This window comes from Cyanistes caeruleus, chromosome 2 (assembly GCF_971803275.1).
Source record: "Cyanistes caeruleus chromosome 2, bCyaCae1.hap1.1, whole genome shotgun sequence".
NCBI lineage: Eukaryota > Metazoa > Chordata > Aves > Passeriformes > Paridae > Cyanistes > Cyanistes caeruleus.
The window spans coordinates 90,331,474-90,351,773 of NC_141702.1; the positions used below are offsets into that span (position 1 = coordinate 90,331,474).

The window sequence follows — 20,300 nt, forward strand, 5'->3', positions numbered from 1 at the left end:
GCTAGCTCCCACTGCAGCTAGGGAAATTGACATTATGACATATTCACATATTTCCCTTAGGACTAACAGGTAGAAAGCCATGTTTAAATACAACACATAGGTTTTACTAGCAAATAAACACATTGTACTGATTATTTAGCTCTCAATATTTCTGCTTCCATACTACCAGTTCCAAAACTATTTTGTTGATCTCTTCTGATTTGGCTTTAAGCACTTGATCTTGTTCAAGCTGAGCCTGGTCTTGTTCTTCTAATGTCATCTTTTAGTTTTCTGTCCATACTGGTATATTTCTCTTGCAGAGTTCCTGCCTTACTTTCTAGATTTCAGATAGTAGATTCTTTTCTATTTAGTTCTTCTTATTAACTCTTCCATCCTGTCATCTTTGAATGCCTGTTGGAAGCTTTAAGGCTAAAGCCCCTTTCTTCTCCATCGTAGTTGGTAACTTTCTCCCTCACTCTATCAAAACCCCTATACTTATGCCTGTAGAATAGTGACAATGTCAATAAGCTGTACAACTTTATAAAACAACACACAAGAATAAGCTAAGGGCCATATATTATGATATTAACAGAATCAGCAGCTATATCACTCTATCAACAGATATTTAACTTTAACATCATCAATAACTATAAAACTTTGTAAAGTAACATGCAAGATAAGATAGAGTTTATATGTTCCCATCATATAAAGTGTACACATGTTTTTGAGTTCTCCCTTGTATTGCTAATTCTACCTGCTCTAATGCATCAAGCACTTCTGGGGACAAGCTCTTGGAAGATAACAAGGAGGGATTACCTTTTAATAAATCAAAAAGTGGTGCCAATACCACAATCAATAATTCCAACAATGGTCTGATCCAATTAATAGTATTTAGAAATTTTTGCAAGCCATTTGATGTTTGTATGGAATGATGACTAGTCACCATTTGAGGTTCAACAGTTTGGTCTAAGATTTCCATTACCAAATACTTTCAGGGAGCATGTTGCAACAGTCACTTGTTGGCGGGGGGAGAAGGGGGGAGTGGTGGGTGGGGAGAGTCGAAGAATCTCATAGGAGTTTTAAAAAAAACTTTCTATTAGGTCTAGAGTCAGTGACCATTTAGGTCCAAAGACCTTGGGGGTGCCCATAGATCCAAACCCTCCAGCCTCTCTTTCAATGGATTCTGCGCTAGGTACTTGCATCGCAAAAGGTATCTGCAAAACAGACTTCTTATTTGAGACATCACAGTTTTCTAAGTAACCTTCATACTTTTCCGATTTCCTATTGCCTCAAATGACTTATTTCTGTCAATTTTTTAGAGACCAATTAATCTAACAGCATCTCTTACCAACACCAGATCTTTACAAATGCATTATAGTGACTCAGAGACTCTGAAGTCCCTGATTCCTCTCACCTTTAACTGAGATCTAGGGTTTATTCAAGATGCTTTGGATCAGTGCATGAGTGAAAAACTTCTGTGAATAAACATTTTAGGAAAATAATGTAGTGAAAAAGAAAATAGGAATATCATCTGACTTATTTCCTTCCTTATATTATTCACCTGCCAAATTATGTGTCTATATAGACATATATATATACAGCAATTGAACAATATGAGTGTTCACACCATGACAAAAATCTGCCCAAGATAGTCCACATCACTAACCCCAGGTAACACAAACAGCCCTTGCAAAGTAACACTTGAACATCTCACCAGTAATGCACTTAACACCTATCTAAAGGTCCAAAAGCAGCTGACAGTATTTCATTTACCTTGGTGTTGCCTATGGTGACTGAGACAGGTGACAGCACCCCGCCACTTCCCTTGGTTCTGGCACTGAGCATGCTGCATATGCCTGGAAAGGGTAGCTGGATGCATTCCCAGCTCCAGACAGCCCTCTGGATGGCAGCGCTCATCCCTTGCTATCGAAGTTAGAATAACATAATTTGGCATAGTATCCCAGTCTGCTGCAGTGTACACATGGCCTGGCAGGGATTTGCATGATGTTCTCTGGCACTGAAAAACCACTAGGCTGATTAGGGCAATTTCTCCTGAAATACCCTCTTCGACCACATCAAAAACAACTTTTAGAGATTTGTACAGCTGCCGTGACCTGATTTGTAAGCTGCTCCACCTGATATTGTGTTGTCCGGACTTTGCTGCAAGCCTCAATCATATCTACCAGCATAGGATTCTGCAGCAGCAATAATACCTGTTTATACTCTACGTTCGCATTATCTTTAGCCAATTGCAAAAGTAGAGTTTCTTGGGCTGCTACATTATGAATTTGTTTTTCAATTGCCTCTCTAAGACAATCTATAAATTTGACATACAGCTCACTAGGTTTCTGCTAATCATTCAATGCCTGATGAGGAGCTCCTACATCTGGTACATGCTACATCATGAGAAATGTGAACTCCTTTCCTTGCTGTAGCACTGTTGGAACTCTGGACACAGAATTTCATGCTTTCTGTGCTGACAGGCACAGACCCACAAAAAAGCACTGTTTGGCTTGAGGCCATAGAAAAGGGTTCCAAAATTAATAGATAGAACTGAAACTGTGAGTGTGCAGCTTTGCAGCTTAAACAGAAGTGTGTGATATTACTTGGTAGAAAATTTAGACTTTAAGGTTTAAGAATATAATAATATGAATGCAACAAGATGGAGGGTTTAGGGCATTAACCTGCCTTGTTCTTTCATCTTCTTCTTCATGGATTTTAGTAATATTGTATGATTGATAGAAAAGTACACAGTGCAGAACACAGGTGATTGGTTAATGGGGTAAAAGTAAAAATGAATTAGTTGGCATTTGATAATTGGATAGTTTATACTTAAAAGGCCTTATGGACAGAGCCCTAGGTTGCCATTTGTAGCGTGTTAGATTAGTGTGTAGAAGTGCTTACTGTCTCTAAAAATGTAATATAGGTAAGAAAAATAAATATCCTAAGTCTGAACATGAGAGCCATCTCTCTGCTCATTAATCCTGATCCTGGGGAAAATAACTGGATGTTTTTACGTAGCACCAAGGGGTGCAGTCAGGTTTGGAGCTGCAGGGTGTTAATTGGAGGGTCCCTCATGAGCTGGGGCAGACCCACTCAAAAGTGAGAGATCATCTTGAGAACATTCTAAATTACTTAAGGGGACCTCATTCACTAGCTCATTCACTGTGACTCAAAAACATATGAGTTGGGGAGAAGCAAATCTGTGCTATCTGGCAACAGTTGAAGGGGTTTTACTCATTAGTAAAGATATCTCGTAGCACAGACCAAGCAAAACGAGAAGTAAACCCATGCTGCATCAGAATCATGCAGATTCTTAAATCTTTGCTTACATTCCAGTGAAAAGGTTTTTACTCATCCAGGCTGTTGCCATTATTCTGGATCACGGGACATGCTAGAATCTGATTTTCCATGTCTTGCTCCCCCCCCAATACAATACAAAATTGTTCATACAATTTTTCCCAAAATCTTTTTAGATCTGCCCCTCTTACTGGAATGGCCACTAGTTCTGGTGTAAGTATATCTTGCAGTGGAGGGGTGGTTGGTGGACTTCTTGCTTCATTTAACTCTGCCAGCCCCAATGAATCAATCAAAATACGCTCTGGTTGTGAATGGGATACGCCATTGGCTTTTGCCTGTGGGAAATGTGCTTGCCCATCTGCAGCCTCTGCCACAGCGTCCTGCTGGCTAAAAAGCACAGACAGGAGCTGTTTGATATGGCCCCACCAATTCTCCCCAGGGTTTGACAGCCCCAGCTCTGTCTGCAGCTGCAGGACTCAGAAGCAGCTCCTGGCTAGTTCTGCACCACCCAAGTAGCAGCAGAGGTGACTGCTTGCCAAGGAAAGCTGCAGCAGCTGGCAGTCCTTTCTCAGTAACCTGCACAGCTTCTGGGTGCTATCCCAAACCTCTTGTGTGGGTGGTAGGGTTACAGTAGCTCCACCATGGCCAGGCTGGGCTGGCACGGCTTCCAAGACCTTGAATTTCAACATCGCCATCCAGGGGAAGGATGCAACTCTTGGGCGATACCGTCAGGATAGGACCCTTCACACAAGACGCAGTCGCAGAGGGAGGAGGAGACAAAGGGGATATGGCTGCAGCTATGGGGTCAGCTGCTGGAGCGGCAGTAATGACTGCTGTTTCTCTATTGGCTTTTATTTTTAACAAAGCTTCCCAAACTGAACCCCACATCATAAGTGACCCTCCGGTTGTCTCTCCCCCCACTCTGTGTTCAAAGAAGAAACACAAAGAAGGCAGTCTGTGTGTTCATATTCATACTGTTTCATCCACACCAAAAAAACACATGCATAGCACCTGCTCCTCCCATCTTTTACCTTTATTCTGTAAAATTCACAGCAGAGTGTCCAATATGCAGTCCTCCTCTACTGATATCTGAGCTGCCATTCCTAAGTTTGCAACTGCTCAACTAGGAGAGGTGTGTTTATTTGAAAGTCATCCGCTCAGTTCTTCAGGCTCTTGCCTGGCTCAGTTCTGCAGGCTTTTAGCTAGTCAGCTTCTTAGGCTCTTTGTTAGCCTGCTAGTGCGGCTGGGCTCCACCATCTTAGTTGTCCACATAAATCATCTCAGGATCATGTTGGGTGTACCAGATTATGGTGGAGGTATGACTGACATAGAAGAAGGCTTCAGGCATCAGCACTTTATTGTGCCTCATCACAACCTTTTATACATTTATATAAGATGAAGATATTCATCTTAAATGCATTACACTTGTGTGCCCTCTCTACCCTTTTGTGATTGGTCAGTACATCTCAGCACTCCATGTTTCATTGCCTTCAATACTGTTCACCTGTCCTACACAGTTGTAGCCCATTAGGGATGAGGCTTGGCTGCAGCCCCATCCCAATCACCCACAAACTGTGTGTCTACTGTGTGTGTACACAACTCTTCCATGACTCATCCCTCATAACTTAGGGGGAGAAATCTTCTGTTAATAGGCCAGCTGATAAAACCAAGTAAGGCGGTATTCTTCATCTCTTCCACAACCCATCCTCTCTTCAGGGAGATATCTTTTGTTAATAGGCCATTGAGTCTCACAACATGACTGATAAAATTACAGCATCCCATTGTGGGATGCTCCACCCAGGGGGAGGAGCCAAGCATTCCTACCTAGACATAACCTGAGATTTAGAACACCACAGACAGCCTTTTTCCATTAAATTCCCAGAAGACTGAACCCATCAACACCACCACTAAATCTCCAGAGGAAAACGACACCCTTCTAGAGGATCATTGCTTCAACATGACCACATCTATCACTCCAAGAAGACTTGCAGCCACCCTTTAATCAGACTGCTACCAACACTCTGACCAACAGGGTGTCAGTGATTTATTCTGTCAGTATTTTTTTGTACAACTGCATTTTTATTTTAATTTTCATAGTAAAGAACCGTTATTCCTATTCCCATATTTTTGACTGAGGGCCCCTTAATTTCAAAGTGAAAATAATTCAGAAGGAAGGGTTTTACATTTTCTATTTCAAGGGAGGCTCCTGCCTTCCTTAGCAGACACCTGTCTTTCAAACCAATACACTCTGAAAGATTATTTGCATAATAAGGTATTTTTTGCAGTTAAAAAAGATGAAAGGCACACTGAGATGAATCCTTGTGAATTTACATAAAGTATTCAAAGTTTCTTGTGGTGTACTGACAAATTTTGAGCATCTGTTTTCTCTGATGATACCTCCCATTTATTTGTGTCCTTTTTTACCTCCCAGCATATGGTGTTTTAAAAGAGATAACTAAGATCAATTGGCTAAATAATGGTGTTTTCCTTGAAAAATAAATGCACATCTTAAGCACAGGCATAAGGGAAACAGAGCTACACTCTTTAAAATCCGACTACAGTAGTTTCTTGAAGAGTTTTAACCGTAAAATGCTGTAAGTTAAGGGGAAGAAAAAAAAAGGCGGCCGGAAGATGTTAACTTGGTTGAAACAATGGTGTGTTTATTTCATGTTGGGATTTCAACAGACCCTTAATTAGGGTCTGTTAGACCATGCAATTTTCATTAAAAAATATCTTGATGAGATTCTGATTATCAAGAAGTGCCTGGGAGACTTGGCACATGTTACTCTTTGAAAGAACATTCATCCAGAAAGGCAGGAAGGCAAACTATACCACCCAACTCATAGAATAAATATTAAGTCTAAATATCCAGAGTATTTAAAATAATAATGTAAATACTGGAAATACTTTGTGTGGTCTAGACTTCGTGAGTCTAGTGAGAATAAGCAGACAGCAGTGTTCAAACCAAAAAGGCAAAAACACACAGATTGTCTGCTATGAGATGAAATACTAATAGAATATTCACACTCTGAATGTATAGCTGGTAAAGTCACTACTGTGGCATTTCCTTAGGACATGAAAAATTTTACCTACCTATGTTGTGAAAAATAGCTTAGTTATTGAAAACAGCATTTAAAATACTATTTTTCTTTTTTCTAGCAAAAAAGTCAGTGTACAAGACCAGATATTACCATTCATATTGAAACACACATTCAGAATATATTAATTTTTCAAAACATTGAATAAGGAATTCTCATAAATAGCACTGCTATATTCATCTTGATGTAACTTGCAAGAGGGTTAAAAAAATTACTAAATAGATGGTATTCAAACCTGGAGTGAATAAAAGAAAAAAATACATGTTATTCTGAAGATAGCACCTTTAAACTGATCTTCAGAGGAGGGAAGGGGAGGAGTTGGACTCCCATCAATCATCTAGTCCTCTTCAGGGCTGACCAAAAGTGAAAGAATATTACTATTAAACCAGGGTGTTCAAATACTTTTTAAGGTATGGGACATTGATCAACTGTCAAGGAAGCCTGTTCTTGGTAAAGCATCTTTTCCTAATATCACATCTGAACCTCCCCTGATGCAGCTTTGAACCTTTCACATGTGTCCTGTCACTGGATAAGAGGAAGAAGAGATCAGCAATTCCTTCAATTCCCCTCTCATCCTGATAAAAATCAACTGAGTTTGATTCCTGGGGTTTCTTGACATAAAAAAAAAGTATTTTTAGTGCTGATTATTAAATCAAAATAAAAAATGATAGAGGTATGAAACCATAACATTATCACCAACGCTTGAGATGCATGGATAGATTAGAAAGAGAAACAGTTCTGTTATTCTGAAGTAACTTGCTCACCTGACTTTTCTTAGAAGAAAAGATAGTCCCCAAATTTTCACTTCTTATTGAGAGATAAATGTTCTCTTTGTTATGTATATATAGAAATACACATATCAACTTCAATCTGGTCTGAGTTACCTCTATCCTTTATATTAAGTACATGAAGGCACATTTTGTAGATCTAAATGAGGGGGGATCTAGACTGATTGCCCCAGCGTTTTTGTGTAAAATTTTGGATGAAGTTTACGGTCCCCAAAGTGGAATTCTCTTATGAACACTCTTAGGCCATTTCAGAACAAAGTCAGTGGAATCAGCTTAAAGCTCTTAAACCAAATTTGGATGACTTTACACTTTTGTGAACAACTTACACAGACAATTTTAGCTTTGCAGCTGTGTCAAGAGAAATGCCAAGAAATAACTTCTCAGCTTCAATAACTAGATGTGAGAGAAATGAACTGTTAATGCCTTCAGTCACCCTTGTCATGAGAAAAATTAAAAAGAATGTCAGATTGTGGCAACATGGCTACTAGATCAGCCTCAGGACAAATCAATGTCAGTTAATGGGAATTCAGATTAGACTAATCAGATACCAAACTCCTAAATCTGTAAGAATTGTCTATTATTTTTCTCACCACATATAAAATCAGATGCCTTTTGAGTCAAATTTCAGGCAAAGTTAATAGAGTCCATGTTTTTTGTGGCATGGACTGTTTTAGAAATACTGCAGTAAAAAGACTGTCATAAAAAATGCAACTGCCTCCAAAACAGATTCAGCCCTGGGAGAGAACTTGTTGTCCCTGTTGTAATCTATTAGAAATGTTACGCTCTTACCTAGAGCTGCTCTCTGAATCTGCCTCTGGATTATCTTTCCTTTCAGATGGTCTGTAAAAAACACAAAATGCAAATAATTAGAATTCAAAGAGTCAAAAATCAATGAAGTCATTACCTATTTCCCACCATTTGAAAGTCCTCAGTTGCTGGGCAATTTTAGGGTTTTTTTGTGATCCATGGGACAAGCTGATTTCTGAGTTCTCTCCTTCTCTCCACTGCAAGTAAACAAGTAGGCACAATGTGACTCTACATATACTGAGATTTAACTGTCCAGTAAGAAAGACTGAAAATTAGGCATTTACTGTCAAGCACTTTCACAAGATAATGATCTCCTACTGCTAGATACAAAAGAAGTCCAAGTGGGACACACGGAATTTCAAGTATTTATTCAGACTTAAAGGCACTTACCAGATAGTAGGTCACTAGTCTACCCCTCTGCCAGTGAAAATTGTCAATTCCCCCAAATCAATTTATTTTCTCATCTGTCCTGCTCAGTTTTAAATATCCCATGTACTAGAGCTTCCTCAAGTTCTACTGCTGTCCTGGTTCTGGCTGGAGTTAACTTTTTCAGTAGCTGGGAGGGGACCGTGAGGTTATTCTACCTCATATCATTGCTAGGTAAGGGGAAAGGGACTCTTCTTGGGCAAAGGGTAAGTAAAGTCAAGTAAACATGGCAGAGGGAGCCATCCTATATTGCCTAATACTGGGGAGGTTTTCTGTGTGAATTGTTTATTTTCCTGTACCCTCTGTCATTGACATTGTTGCTGTTACTGTTCATTTTCTTATCTCATTGCTGTTTCCAGTAAATTGTTCTTATCTCAACCTGTGATCTTTGCCTTTCTTACCTTCAATAATTCTCTCCATCCCACCACAGCTGGGAAGGGGAGGGGAGAAAGGGGCAGTGAGGGACAGCAGTGTGTGGTTAGGAGAGCCTTGGTGGGGGCACTGAGTTGGGCAGTACCATTCCAAAATCATGGCAACTACTCAACAGGACTCAATGTGTAGATGTCATTGGTTTTCAATCAAAAATTAACAAATTCCATTATCTCAGCATTCCTAGTTAGATTCCCATGCCCCATATAATTCACTTTTATTCTTCTTTTATCAATTTCCCACCTGATCTACGACAATGGGCCAGTTTCCCAATAATTTCAAATAATAATTAGATTACCACATGGGAAGCCATTATTCAAAGATATTGATAGAACCAAGAAAGGAAAAACATAACCCTAAATATAGAATTTCAGCAGTAAATGTATTCTGAAGGGGGATGGGATTATACCTTGTGGTGGTGCATATTTCTGGCAGTTACCTAGTTTCTTTGTGAACCTTCTAGGCATCTGTGACGCGTTTTTCCCCTCCCCTCCCTGTCCCTGAAACGTTATCCCATTGGTTGGTGTTATACGTCCCCCCGCCCCTCTCCCAAGGCTTGAAAAAGTCCGGGAAGGAGAAACCCAGCCTCTTCTCCCCTGGAAGCCAGCCAGAATAAACATCCTCCGTTACCCCGGAGGGAGAAGCAGCATTTTTTTGTCTTTTCTTGGTCGTGAAGGATCTCCCTGACCCCTCCATCGAAAGAGCTAGCCTGGATTACCTCGGGGGGCTAAGGGAAGATCGCTTCAATGGCTCTTGAGTTTTCAAATTAAAACAATTTCTAAACAGAGATTTGTTCATAATATTTGCTAAGTTGTAAATCTGGATACCAGGGAAAGAAAAAAAAAATCCATTTTTCCCCCCTCTAGACCTGTGATTATTTATAACATATTAGCATGCATTTTGAATTAAAAATATAATTTCTCTTACAAGTGAAGTCTAAGAGTGGAAGCTAATCAGAGCCAAATTAAGTCATTAAAATTTGGTAAATGCTTAACCAGAGAATATAAAAAAAATTAAATTCACAGGTCATGAGAATTAGATTGTTCTGTGAGCACAAAAGAACCATAACAAATTGAATTTCTTTGGAAATTACAAGAATAATTGTTAAGTATTTAGTAGCATTGTAGGAAATGTATTATTTGCAATACACTACAGTATAACATTCAAGTTTTGTTGTTCTGAATGTTTATAGAAAACAAACAAAACACCCTACCTACTTCTTGACTATAAAATAGACATTGAGTTGTATTTTTCTGCAGAGAAAGTTTTATTCCTTCAAATTATTTTTAATTAAGCCAAATTTTTCTGCAATTAAAATTACCTGTAAAATTAGGAGAATGTAATTTGTAAAATTAGCAAAGCCTTCAGCTACCAAGAAACAGGTTAAGTGAAATAGCTAACTTCATCTAACCCTGCTATTAAAGAAAATAAATCCTCCATCTCAGCTATACTAACACTCGACCAATGAGCCACATTCAGTTAAATAAGTTGATTCTTGTAACTATAGAAAAAACACCCTTGATTACTAATTTTTACCGATAAAAAACTGGTTGAATGATCAACATTCATGCTATTTCTGCTTTGAAAGTGATATAAAGCAAGTCAGTTGATTTCAATACTCAATGAAATGTGGTTAAACATGCTACTTTCTCCTCAAATTTATTTTTGCTATTCTTACTATTTAGATCCTTGTGTTCTATTGCACTGTTTCACACAGTATTGAGCCATGAGACAGCCATGAAACAATTTGTAGTTATCTTGAAACATACTGAGTATCATCACTCAATACTGAGCCATGAGACAGCCATGAAACAATTTGTAGTTATCTTGAAACTCATCTCAATGGGTTACCATTAACAGAGGTGCCTCAGAAACAATCCATGCATTTATCTTTGTGTAAGGGCTCTGAAACTCACTCAAGTGCTTTGATCTGCAAAAGGCAACTGCCACTGTTGTTTGAAAAATATGGTTCCAGTAGGGACAACAGGCTTTTGATCAAGAGCCACCTGAAAATAAGGGTGACATACAGTTCTCAGTCTTGTCCACTAATGGTGTTATACCTCCTTCTTTAACTTTCCTACTAACAGATTATCAGCAATATAAATGTTTTGTGTTTCAAGTGGCAATCAGGTCAACTGAAAAAAAGCAGGCCACACAAGTCAATGAGAGTAAGATCAAGTAGACAGACAACAGCTTGCCATCAATACAAATATGTGGAAACACAAGAACGTTTTCACTGGGTCTTACATTATAGCCAAAAGGCTTGACTTTCAATTACGTAGAGTTTACTCTGAACATAGGTAGGATAGAAACCACAGGCTGCAGAAGCTCTACTTGTATTGCGAGCTTTGTCAAACCACTCAGCAGTGTGAAAGTGTCCCAAATGTTAATCTCTCCCTTCATTCTAGCGATTGTACACTTCTGCTTCACCCATAACATGGACCATGATTCTGCAAGAAAACTACTTCTTCTACTTGGCATCTTTGTGAAAGAATTAGAAGTTTGAATCAGACCACCTGTAATCAGAGAGGAACCAAAGAAAACTTCTCTATCGGCTAGAAAAATAAAACTCCAACCTTACCATTCTTCTAGCAAAACAGTTTTCTTTTTCTCCTTTAAATAGAAATAAAAAGGTGACATTTATACAATTCACATAGCCCAAACTGCCTTTTTAAGGGCAGCAGAAACTGAACTTCATTTACCAAAAATGTCCACGGGGAGAAACTGAAATTGCATTATGGGAAAAGTAGGCCAAACACAAGTTCTGATTCAGGGGACATGGTGATATCATGAGTCACCTGACAATAATTCCATACCAAGACTTAGCCAGACAGAAATTACTTAATCTTTCAACTTGGTTTAATCCAATTTGAAATTTGACTGTTTAGATTTTGTTATAAATACATATTGTAATATTGGCTTTTCACAAGTATTAAGATGAATGTTATATGTATAATGTTATAATAGCTTTTGCTGTGTGAATGTAGTCGTTTTCTTTTTCTCCTGCTATTAGCTAGAATTTAGACATAGGTCAGAAGAATTTAGGTGTTAGGTTCAGATCCTGACTGAATAGGCAGGATAACCTCCAGTGAACAGATGATGGAGCCCAGGCTGCTATCAACACTCACCACCTGTGGAAGAAGGAGCCAAAGCCCAAATCAAAAGATGATAAGAAAGGAATTAAAACTGCAAAACCAAGAAATGTGTTTGCTCTAAAAAGGCAGACCCAAGGAGTGGCCATGTAAAACAGTTCCCAGAAAAGTTGGAATACGCATGAAGTCCATGTAGCAGAAATAGTATATAAAGGATATTTCCAAGACACCAGGCGTGCTCTTGGCAGAGCGCCAAGGCACCTGGCCATTACTATTTGCTTATTTTCTGTGTCTCTTATTGTCTTTATAAAACTTTTTAAACTTTACCAGGAGAGTGGTAAAACAATTTCATTTGGGAAAAAAAAATGTTTTCACTTAGAAGCTCTTTTTTTTTTATAAACTCTTAAGATTTTCTGTGCATGTTTTTGATTAAAGTAATCTTGGTTTTATTTCACTATAAATACTTGTAGCAGAGAATGAATGTTTCTACTCTACTTTTCTGCCTCTGAGTACACCATTGCTCCAATGCTAGGTTTTGGAGTTCATAAGTGACAAAAGTAGGGGATGATTCCAGTACTGCTGCCTGCACAAATCTTCCCATATAAACAAGAAGGAGATTTCAGTCTTTAGTTCTGCCTGTCCTACAATCTCCATAAACACACATATATACTCAAAGAAATATGAAGAATCACATTCTCATAAAAAAACCCACCATGTCTTCTGATTCCAAATGTAAAGTTGTGGATGAGGTAATGCTTAAATGTGGTTTGTAAAAATTGAATTTAGAATGTGGAGAACATCTCTCAACATATGGTTAATTATATTTTCTGAAGTTTCACCAAACAAGAAGCTAAAAATAAGTCTCTAGCTGATATCAAATATTTTTTCCAGCAGAGTCATTCTTCATCTGGAGATAACGGTCCCAATAAAACGTTGACTCCTGCAACTCCACATGTTTTGGCAAGAAAAGTATTTTTGTGGAATTTAAGAATTCACTCAGCATGCAGCCAGCTGTCATTAAGGCTGTGATAAATCTGTTGGTTTTGGCCTGCATTTCTGGAGACATGTAGATATGGGAAAGAGATGAACTGGTAACACAGAACTCTGGCTTTGTGAGAGGAGACAAAAGCAAGGAGGGAGATGGAGAAGACAAAATGGAATTGGGAAATCTAATTAAGAGTGATGTAAGGCAAAGGAAAGTATCCCATAGGGTGACTAAATATGACAGAATACATAACTTGAATAATATGGCTGTCCTTTAAGTTCTTGTCTTTGCGTTGTTCCAGACTGTTTCAAGGATCTGAAATTATCTTCCAATGTATTACAGACAAGGAATGCTTTGACCTGAAGCATATGCTTTGGGACAATACAAAAGTAGGTATGTTACAATTTTAAATACCCATTGATTTAAAAAAGTTTTTTTGTTTTGTTTGAGTCCATATTATGTCACATATAGGTAAAACCTTACAAAAGAAAGGCCTTGTAAAATCATGGTACAGGCCTTGTTATAAGTATAGCTAGCAGCTAGCCTGGTAAGTTCCCATGCAAATACATCTTGAGAATGAAAAGTTCGTTAACATAACAAACTATTACTGGGGAAAAAAACAAGTGTACCTGTAGTAACAAGGGATCTATTCCATGAGAATCAGTAGAAAAAGTATGTAAACATTATTAGAGAGAAAAGTTTTGATTAATATGTACACTCACCATTACCAACCAGCAAACTGAGTTCCTAACCAATTGGAATTAAACATGGTGCCTTCTGATAACTATATAAATATAAGCTGTGTGCAATAAAGATTGGGCTATGATAGAAGAAAAAAAAGGTGCCATTGTCCGTCTCTACTATGACAATATTACAGGTGTTAAAACTTCTCTTATTCTTTATTGAATCCTCAATATAATGCTATTATGAGGTTTCAAAGACTGCTAACTCAAGAACTGACAGGCTAAAGACTTTGTCAATAGGTTCTCATCTCTTGTTGTTTTTTAGTACTTTTCTATTTTTTTACGTTTTCCAAGCCTGCATTTATCTTAATACATCCTTTCATCATGGAGATCCTAAAACGTTCACACCTCAAATAGGATGATGTATGTTTCACTTTTTTCATTGTTAAATAATTTTGGGTGTTACATAAAATATCTAGCAGAACATCCTCTTACACATCCAGGGCATCTGATTCCTGGAATTCACCCTCCAGGGATTTTGGGTCCCTAATCATGCTACATGGTAGCATTTGTTGGGTTTTTTTTCCATGTTTCTCACACTGCCACACCAGTCAATAGGTTGGGGGTGCACAAGAAGCTGCGATGGAACACAGCTGGAACAGCCGACCCCAATGGACCAAAGGGATATTCCACACCATGTGGCATCATGTTTAGCTTAAAAAGGCTAGGGGGAACAAGAATGAAGCAGAGGCATTTGGAATGATGGTATTTGTCTTCCTAGGTCACTATCAAGAGTAAAAAAACCCTGCTTTCCTGGAGATGGCTGAGCACCTGGCTGTCAATAGGCAGTGAGGGAATTTCATATTCTGCTTTGCTTGAACACACACAGGTTTTGTTTTACCCATTAAACTATCTTTATAACAACCTATGAGTTTTCTTACTTTAACTTTTCCGATTCTTTCCCTAGTCCCACCAGAGGGGAGTGAGCAAGTGGCTGTGTGGTGCTTTTTTGCCAGCTGGGTGTAAACCAGAAAATAAGTGGGGGTTTTGTTTGTAATGCAATGTTCCTATGTATGTATTGGACTCAGCTACTAGCCAGCTATGAAGACCAACTCAAGACTCTGGAATTGTTTGTCTTGGTTTGAAAGACAGGTGTCTGCTAGGGAAGGCAGGACCCTCCCTTGTAATGGAAAATGTAAATCCCTTCCCTCTGAATTATTATAATTTTGAAATTAAGTGGCTCTCAGGCGAAGATATGGGGATAGGAATAACAGTTCTTTACTAGTATGTGTAATAAAGCAAGCAAACAACAAGCATAGCATTAACAGAAGCAGGAAGCCAGTGATCACCGTCTCTCAGCTGCAGGCACTTTCCCCTCCGTGCAGTTCCGGGCACAGCCAGCAGGGGCACTGGTGCTCCCAAGGGACCGGGCAGGTGCGGTGATTTCCCTGCGCTTGCAGGGGCCGCTGGGGCGCGGGAACGGGAAGGAGAAAGGATGGGAGAGAGGCTTTGCTGCACAAACCCCCCCGGGGCAGTCGATCCCGGGGTTCCAGCAGGACTTACGGAAACAGCAAGCTGGGCCGGCAGGAATGAGCAAAAATCCCAGGGCTATAGACAAGATGTATCAGAAGCTCCTGAGCTGTGGTTGGAACAGCGGGAGGTCTCGGCAGGCAGGAGGTGCGGGGCTACAGGGCAGAAAAAGCTCGGAGTAGTGCCAATGAAGCAGTGGGAACAGGACAGTGGCAGACAAGGACACTGGCAGACCGGCTCCAAGCAGGGCAGAGAGGGGTGAGCCCAAGATCCCGGGCACCTGAGCAGATGGGGATAGGTCCCTCATTTAGTGAGACAGTGTTAATAAGGTCTCAGTCCAACAGCTGCTCTTACGAGCAAAGGCTCACACACAAAAAGGACAAGGCTGTACAGGACTGGATTCTGGTGGTGACAGTGAATTATCTTCCCAGCAAGCAACATCTTGCCAGCCCTCCTCTGAAACCCAGACCAAGAGCCCTAGCAGCTCCCCAGCCCCGTCTTTTTTGCCTGTCCAAATCTCCAGGTAACCCCTCCCCTCTCCCCTTAGTTTGGCCAATCTTTTGTTTTTCTTAAGCACTCATAAGTACACAATAGTTAGTTTCCTAGCAACTTATGGGAAAAAAATCGGTAAGTACACCACTTGATTCCACTTGAATCAGATAGGAAGTCCTGCTGAATAAGCAGAAATTAAAGATGCATATTCAGAAAATAGTCCTGCAGACAAAGAGGGGAGCAATCACAGAAGTTCCACAAGCCTTGTATAGATATATTTTTAACTGAGCTTGAGATTAGAGTTGTAACAGTTTACAAAGTATTCCCAAAAGTAGGAGATATTGAATCCAAGTGTAGATATTCAAATGGAACAATCTCTCTAATGGAGAAGATCAGAGATAGTTATAGGAAATCTTAACAGATATGTTAGAATATTTTTTAAAATCTGGTGATGAAATTGTATGAGAACATAGTCTATGATAGAAAGTATCTGATAAGAAAAGTCATGGAATAAAAAAAATACTCTGTTCTAATGTGAAATACTGCAGCACTAAGAGCAAATAAACCGTTTAGCCTTTCTCTGACACAGAGAAATATTTGGGACAAATTCTGAATTTTCTTTTCAAACTTTGTCCTTCTCTAATGGCAAAAACGTATCAGTTGGCTCTATTAGGACAATGTGCAAAGACAAAGTAGTCTGCATTAGTAAACTGGCTCAAATCTATGTCTAATGGAAATGCTTTATTTTAGAATACATGGTTGGCCAAATCCCCATGTAATTTGATAGCTTCTCATTTTCAGAAATCTCTTAGTGGTATAAGGGAGGAAAACATAATATTGCAATACTCAGGGCCTCTCTGATGCACATTTATTTTTCCAGGTGTGAAATACAGCCCTCATCAGCATTAAAAATATATGTATGACAATACCTAAGGTAAAATACTGTAGAGTATAACCTGCTGCAACAAATTTCTGCCTTCTGCAGCAGTTTAAGATTTTACTGCCTCTCCTTTCTTCTCTTCCCTTTCCCTCCTCTCCATATCTAAGTTTCCTGTCAAAGGTCACTGCCCTACAGCAGAGGGTGTAGAAGGAAATGTCTACCCATGTTCTGGCTGCTCTAGCAGCAGGATTTGGCACATTAGCACAAGCATGCCATCAATTTAAGCTAAGACACTGTCATTGACTCAACTACAATGTCTGAAATAAAAGTAAACACTCTCTTTTGCCAGCTGGGAAGAAAAGATTGGAGAAAGTAATTGCCAGCAAAGAGATGGGCCAGACCATTGGGAGCAAGGAAGCTGATGAGATTTAATAGAACTCATCAGTCAGATGACAACAGGTTCAGACTTTGAAGTACAGTCCTGACTTCCACAAATTGATAGTTGTAAACATAGCCTAAACTCAGCACATTACCAAACACATATTGGAATACAGTTTTCCCAAGATAATCTCCTTCCTTGGAATTTATATATCCCAGATTCAAATGGATACATTTTACTATTTGCATTTTACATATACATTTTTCAGGACACTGCACATTTTGAGATTACTATTTAAAAAATCTGACTGGGACATGTTCCCTTCCTTGACATACTCAGTTGAGACAATGAAAGGTTTTACCATCACATTTAATAGCTTCAAGCATGATCAAATTTACAGACAGAAAGCTTATGAGATAGCAGTCTCTGTCAGCCATTGCTAGGGGATGACAATGTACTTGACTTCTCAAGAAGAATTTCTTCACTGAAAGGGTATTCAGTCATTGAGATGGAATGTCCAGGAAGGTGGTGGAGTCACCATCCCTAGGGGGCATTCAAGAAATAGCTGAACATGGCACTTAGCACTATGGTCTAGTTGAGGAGGTGGTGGTTGGTTAAATGTTGGACTCAATAATCTTGTGGTTAATTCACCTACTCAATATACAGTCCTCTAAACTATCAACCCATTTCTATTTTTAGAATTTATTTAGGTTAAAATTTACTTCTAACTTCCAGAGTCTCCTCCCCTTTTTCTTCATGTTCTTGTTAATTCTGGACAGATTACTTTTTTTCCCTCACAAGATGATGACTTACACTTTCTGATTGAAGGACATTTCTGTAAGTACTTATTGTTTGGCCTGCATTTCCACAGCATCTTTTATCCCACATCCTACTTTTTTTTTTTTTTTTTTTTTTTTTTTTTTTTTTTTTTTTTTTTTTTCTAATAGTGTTAGTGTTAGTGTTTTTCTAATAGCGTTCCCGAAGGAACACTTCAACACTTTTCGTAAAAATCCAGATATTCAACACTGGGACATCTAGGACAACCAACATAAAACACAAACAGCTGTGGACGGCAGCTCAGCATTTCCTTGAAATTGGAAATCAGAACCTGGATGCTTTCTGAACTTAAAAACAAATGCTTGGACCTTTATTTTAATGTCCCAAGGTTGGCTGTCACTACTTATTCTGGCCAGGCATTTTTATCCATGCATGGATACACAGCAGGAAGCACATTCCAAGGGACTTCAGCAGAAGTACATATTATGTCTGGATATTCCATGTGAAGGGGATAAGCAGCTCAGCCAATAAAGTTGTATACTTCTGTATGTGCTGTAGCAACAGCAGTTTGTTGCATTCAGGAAATAACGTTAACAGTTTTTTGGGGGGGATTTATTTGGTTTTGTTTTCCCTGGATAGCTCTCCTGAATTCAGGTACCTAAATTTCACTTAAGCTGTACCTTAGATGCTAGAGTGCTATTTGAGGTATTGTCCAAAGTGAACAAATATTCTGTTTATGTGTCTTCATATACTAGAAATGAAACAGAAATTATGTGCATCTGGAAACTTTTTCTGTTGTTTATCACATATATTTGTTCATGAATTAAACACTAAGCTGGTCCAAAAAACATGACCGAAAAGCAATGCCATATGGATAGAGAGCCATAGTCTGTGAATGTAGTACTCTGGATGCACATATGACTAAATGCAGCTTATCTATTGATTATTTCTTAGAAATTAATGTGAAGACAAAGAAAAAGGAAAATAGAGAAATAGCTTTGTATATAGCTCCTATCCTTTTCACATTTTCAAATATGCAAACTTAAGAAGGATAAAAAACAAATAAAGAGTCCTTAAAAGCACAAACAAAGTCAAAACCAAAGGATTTTACCCCCAACAAGTTTTGTGGTAATAATACATGGTGTCAGTTAGTATTTTGAGCAGAGAGTGACTATATCCAAGTTTCAGATAAACATGGTTATTTTCTGTTACAATATTGCCTTCATGTCTTTGTCATTTCTATACAACAATTTGATGTCCATTTTCATTTTGTGACATTTCTTCTGGCCAGAGCTGTTCAACATAAAATTAGTGTTCCAGAGCTCACAATATACTTCAGTTTCAGAAACTTTTAAAATTTTGGTCTTACCCAAGGAATTGTCCTGGCATTGAGCACAGTCTGCTGTGTAACTTCTGGTCAGATGAGACAGACTGATGTTAAGAATCTGACAGATATGACACAAAATTAAAAAGAAAATAAATTTAAAAACCCTACTGAAGCTGTTTAGATATGCCACCGTGTTTTGAGGCCATGCATAAAAACATTTCAGGGTGATGGAAACAAGTCAGAGTAAGCATGAGTGTATGACACATTTTTTGATGCACATTTACTTGTAATATATGTACCAAATCTTTGAGAAATGACTCCTTGAGTGTCAGACACATACTAGCAACCCAGTAAAATCTGAAATAGCTTCCTGTGAAGATACTGCATGTATTCACTGTTGTGGATAAGCCTAAGTCTGCTTCTTGAATTCTACAGCAATTTAAAACACAACTTGATTATATATAATATATATATCATATCTATATAATTGATATATATATAAATTATATAATCAGCTCAGAAAAGGCATCTTCCCTCAGCCTTAAATAAAGCGCATGACAAAAGCTTCATATTACATTCCTTGCATATAACATATTACATATTACATTCCATTGATTGCATTCCTTCTGCAACATTCACAACCATCTGTAGTGACACCACATAATTTAGGAACTAGTTTGCTTAATAAAAAATAGCTATTGTCTTTTAGTATGTGTAGGTCTGTATGCCTGTACTACAAGTCTGCATGAATGCTGTATAGATGTGTAAATGAACCACCATGAGATACTATGAAAAACAAATTTCTGTTTCTTTGCTCAGGAAGGAATATCACTCATGGACAGTACTATTCTGAATAAGCTGAGGTCTACTTCCCTATAATTTGAAGGCTTGATTTTTCACTGTTAAAATCTCTGGCCATCCAATACTAAAGACATATATGACTTGGATGCAAGACTTGAGGGAATACTAAGTTTACTGACGACACTAAATTGGGATGAGCTGTTAACTCACTTGAAGGCAGAAGGCCCTGCAGAGAGACCTTGACAGATTAGAGGGATGGTCAATCACCCACTAGAAGAAGTTCAATAAGGCAAAGTGCCAGATTCTGCACCTGGGGTGGGGAAAACCTCATTGTCTGTATATAATTGAGAATGAAAGGCTGGAGAGCGGTGCTGCAGAAAGGGAACTTGGGTCTTGGTCTGTGGAAACTTGAACATGAGTCATCAGTGCCCTGGCAGCCAGCAGGGCCAAACATTCCCTGGGAGCATCAGGCCCAGCATTGGGAAAGGTTTAGGTTGAATATCAGGAAAAGGTTCTTCACCCCAAGG

At 38.8% G+C, this 20,300-nt stretch overlaps 1 protein-coding gene across 11 annotated transcripts in view; it reads right to left on the reverse strand.

Moving 5' to 3' along the window:
• The window catches only part of KIF6 (kinesin family member 6), a 220,091-nt gene that overhangs the window by 72,773 nt on the left and 127,018 nt on the right, over nt 1-20,300 (reverse strand). For all 11 annotated transcript variants that reach the window (XM_086869409.1, XM_086869391.1, XM_086869438.1 and 8 more), the window contains one exon: nt 7,955-8,005. In XM_086869409.1, the coding sequence (XP_086725535.1) occupies nt 7,955-8,005 (51 nt within the window). The remainder of the gene's footprint in view (nt 1-7,954; nt 8,006-20,300) is intronic.